Raw genomic sequence first — 4,319 nt, 5'->3', positions numbered from 1 at the left:
TCAGAGATGGAGCAATAGCCATGATGATCTCTTTGCATAAACATCTAACTCCGCCTGAAGCTCTAACCTCGTGTGAATGAAGGAAAATGAGACGTTTGGATGCTAAACTTAGGCAAGATAGTATCAAATGCCTGTTATTTCTTCAAAATTTAGAGCCTAGTTCCCTCTGTGATCTGAGGAATCTTTTGGATGCGTGCAATCAATTGCATTCCAATAGCAGATCCTCTGCAACTGTATCATCTCAACTAAAGGTAGATGTCATTATTATTCATTCTGTTGTTCCTACTACTTCTATGTAAAGGGCAACTCTATGACATCACTTTGCTGCCTATAGGGGTTAGGCCTAAGAGGTTTTTGGTCTTTAAACAATTGTCTAGGGTTGTAAACTCTGATCTTCTAGTGAGGCACCAAAAGCACCATGAAAAGTCTTCTTGAGACAATGATCATCCAACAACTGGAAGTGTGAATCCAAATATTTTGAGAAAATGCAAGTCTCGCAAGAGAAGGACTAATTGATATAGAAATCTGATGGGAGTCACCATTAGCTTGTTGGGATGAATGAACAAGCTCTCTCACATTAATCCTAGGCATAAGGTGTCTAACGCTTGAGTACAAACTCAGGGAAGATGTGGGGTCAACACTAGAGTTGACTAACATCAAGAAAGAAGTGCCTCTACAAGAGGGAGGTCGAGACAATACAACATGTGGTGTCATAATAACTTACCTAGACATGGAAATATCTCAAGATGCTCTCGCAATTCAACATCGTTAACATATAATCCTTTGGAATCAGATGATGAGCAAATCCCAGAATTTGAAAGGCTATAAATTAGAAGTGATGGTCCTTATCGACATACTCAATCCAAAGTTGATTCCTTTCGATTATAGCTAAATCTAAATCATAATAAAAACCATCTATCTAGAAAGTGAGAACGGATCAGAAAGCGTTCATTTCAACGATGAACCAGGGTCAGCATATGCCTCTTCTAATACCGAGATCTCCATTTGATCTAAGGTGGCCAATATCAACATGATCAAAGGAGGAATGGAGAAGACGAGGTTGCAAAAATTATCATTCCCAATGAGAATATGATCCTACTGCCAAATAATAGCAAGGGTCCAATGCCGACTGAAAATAGCACTGGTAAATAGTAACTTTGGAAGACCTCTCACTAGAAATTCTTAGCACAAGAGAAAGGGTATCGGGCTATGCAAAACACCCTTAATGACCCTCATAATTTCGTTCAATAGTTGGTAACACTTCAAATGACAAACTTGTGTAGCAAAATCACCATGAAGGATATTGGGGTCTGTTTGTGGAAAATTTGCAGTAAAAAGACAATGAAAGAAAAATTGACTTGTATTCTCTCAAAATCGATTATAATTTGAATTCCGATTACAAAAGAGAGGAGAATGAATTTGATTCTCCCCTTTGTTTAAAACTGGGTTCTTCTTGGTAGCGATGGAGTACCTCCTTCGATTGCTTGCGTCGAACTTGCTCTCCGTTGACGATCCGATCATACTATCTCACAAGAATGGTTGACTTGTGTGATGAACTCGGTTTAAAACTCTTAATGAGTATAAGAAACTTAGAACGAGTTGGAAACTCTGACAAGAGTTGTTGAAAACCGAATAACTGGTTTGGTGTAATTAACTTGCGTTGCAAGCTTAATCACGAACTCTTAAATGAGTTTCAGAACTCAGAGTGAGTTGAAACTCTGTAACAGAGTTGTTAGAACCAAAGATTCGGTTAATAGCCAAGTTGATTTGCCGTTGATGAAGGGATCCCCTCAAATTTGATTTGCTAACTACTGAGTAGTTTGTTGATCTTCAGAGAGATCTCCTCCTCCGTGCAGTTTAGCTGCTGAGATTTACTAACCTTAAGCGGTTTTGGTGCCAGCACACGTCAACCCTTTACTCAATTGAGTAATTCCGTTATTTATAGGGGGATTAGGGGTATAACTAACCCCTAAATCCGCTCCTAAGTGGGCGAAAATCCCTCAGGACGTGGGATAACGGTTTTGAGGCCATTCGGCTTATGTTTGAACAAGTCAAACGCCTCATTTGGCGTTCTGGACCTTAACTCTGCGTCTAAGGCCTGAGACGCAGAGTTAAACCTTTGTCAAAGGTTTGAAACGCACAGGCCGCATGCGTTCTGGAATTGGAGACGCAAAGGTCGCTTGTGTGTTGAAATTCAACTCTACGTCAAGAGTTTGGGGCGCATAGTTGAGTCTGTTTGAAGAACGCACGTTATGTGTGCGTTTTAGGCTTTAACTCTGCGTTTGTAGAGTTAGATGCCTGCTGGAGAATGCACAGGAGGTGTGCGTTTTGGATTTGAGGAACGCAGAAGTGAATTCTTCGTTTTTAAGAGAGGTTGTTGACTTGTAACCTCATCCATTATAACATTGCAAAGGCTACTGCTTATTGATCTTTGCCTATTATAGGATGTAAAAGTCGTCAGATTATAACTCTCACTATTGATTGTGAAGGCCACTAAATAAAGTTTTCATCAGCTTTCGGAAGCATCGTTGAATTGTAACTATTCTCGATCTGTGTGAAAAGTCCTCTATTTGCGACCTTCGTTTGTCGGCACGAAAGCTATTTGACTGTAGCTTCCATTGTTGGAACTTGATGGGAATCAATCATCCATTATGATTTTTAGATGAATATTTGCCCACAGCTCTCTACCAAGCACCTCACCAACTAAGTCCAACTTTTTATTTCTGAAATCATTATACTGCTCATCAGCATCTCTAATAGTTGCTAATATAATATTAGTCATGTTGTTGTCGCAGCCATCAAGATCAATCATCTCAGAGATGAGGTCGTGTTTGTAGCGATTGTAGAGTTGCGGATGCAGTGATTAGAAAGTCGTCTGATTGTAACTTCCATTGACGGGGCTTAATAGGGATTAGCTATCCATTGTGATTTTTTGACAGCCTACAGAACTCCCTCCAAAGTTTTCGAAAGTTCGCGGTTGACTGGGACGAATTTTCGGAATACTTTGGATCCCAAAAATTTAGTTGATTGTTCACTTCGTCTGATTTGAGGACATTGTGAACCTAGTTGTTGGAATGCTGAAATCTTGTTTCCTCGAACCAAACAAGATAGCTTTTGAGTCTTGATAACAACGAATGTAGTCAAACAAACTAAAGCCCAAGTCATCGTCTAACTCGCCGCCAGGCTCGTCCTTTTTCCCTCTTTCCTTAGAGGCAAGAAAAGTAGCGTTCTCAGTAGATACAACAGAGATAACAGCAACAGCAAGGACGTTCTTATAGGCATTGACGAACATGTGAATCGCAGCTGCAAGAGTTGGGTAAGAGAGAGTGAAGGGTAGCGAAGCAACCATAGAAATACCATTTGCGAACTTGTCAGTGAGGTTGAGCAATTCTGGGCTTAAGACAGATCCATTGGCATAGACAGGGAGAATCGCAAGTCCACATGGGAGGGGCTTTATCCTAAATGTGGTTAGGAGGACAGCCTCAGAAGATTCTTACTCTATTTCTTTTCTTGATCAGCTCAACTTACTCTTTGTTAGGATGTTAAGCCACTTAGAAGAATGGTTTGCGCGCTGGGCCGAATCGGCTTTCGTGTTACTGATTATAATCTGCCTGTACCCATCCAATAGACTCCACAGTGGAGTTGTCTGTTTCTTCTCGGCTTTTGGTCATCTTGATAGCTGACATTAATCCCTCTCTATTTATTTGGAACCATGTTTTGGCTTTAGAACCATGTTTTGGCTTTAAATATTGAAGAATTCGTTCGGTTGAGTCAGAACGCACAGGTAAATTCTCTGTGTCCAAAGGATTTGAAACGCAGAGTTGAATTCTGCGTTCAGAAGCTCAATCAATACAGACGCAGAAGTGGATTCTCTGTGCTGAAGCCTTAAAACGCAGAGTTGAACTCTGCGTTCAGAAGTTCAAGCAACGCAGACGCACAGGCCGCATTTGGCGGGATTCTGGGCCTAGAATCTCGCCCTGATTTGACAGCTCATAGCTGTCTATAAATAGACCGCTGGGTCAAATCAAAAGTCATCCGACTTTTCAACAGTCTTTTCTCGAAAAGCTTAACGAAGATTTCGTTTTGAACTCCAATGAACCCTATTCATCTTCCCCGATCATCATCCTCAATGGGCCCAAGAAAGAAGACCGTCATTCGTCAAAGGTCAGCTGCTGCCGCGGCTCTGCGTTCTCGGTCGACCTCGGCAGTCGGCGGTGATGGAACTCAGGTTAGTGCGCCGTCGGCATAGGCTTCCCTCGTTGGTGGTAAGTATCGACCTTCATGGCCACAAAACTTGCTTCGGCGAGTTCTTTGAAAAC

At 41.5% G+C, this 4,319-nt stretch overlaps 1 protein-coding gene across 1 annotated transcript; it reads right to left on the bottom strand.

The window, feature by feature from the left end:
* On the bottom strand, window positions 3,032-3,671 carry LOC109839129 (60S acidic ribosomal protein P0-like). The gene is made up of 2 exons (XM_020407560.1): window positions 3,598-3,671; window positions 3,032-3,458 (listed from the first exon to the last, which is right to left on the bottom strand). The coding sequence occupies exons 1-2, from the start codon at window positions 3,669-3,671 to the stop codon at window positions 3,032-3,034; spliced, it is 501 nt and encodes a 166-aa protein (XP_020263149.1).

The sequence above is a fragment of the Asparagus officinalis genome, chromosome 4 (genome assembly GCF_001876935.1).
Source record: "Asparagus officinalis chromosome 4, Aspof.V1, whole genome shotgun sequence".
NCBI lineage: Eukaryota > Viridiplantae > Streptophyta > Magnoliopsida > Asparagales > Asparagaceae > Asparagus > Asparagus officinalis.
The sequence above is the reverse complement of the archived record's forward strand: the minus strand, read 5'-3'. Positions and strand labels throughout refer to the sequence as shown.

Bases quoted from the DNA above. Each gene is read 5' to 3' on its own strand.
- LOC109839129 (XM_020407560.1), bottom strand. From the start codon at position 3,671: ATGACCAAAAGCCGAGAAGAAACAGACAACTCCACTGTGGAGTCTATT. The intron at 3,459-3,597 runs GTAACACGAAAG...AACCACATTTAG, and splicing joins GTACAGGCAGATTATAATCA to GATAAAGCCCCTCCCATGTG.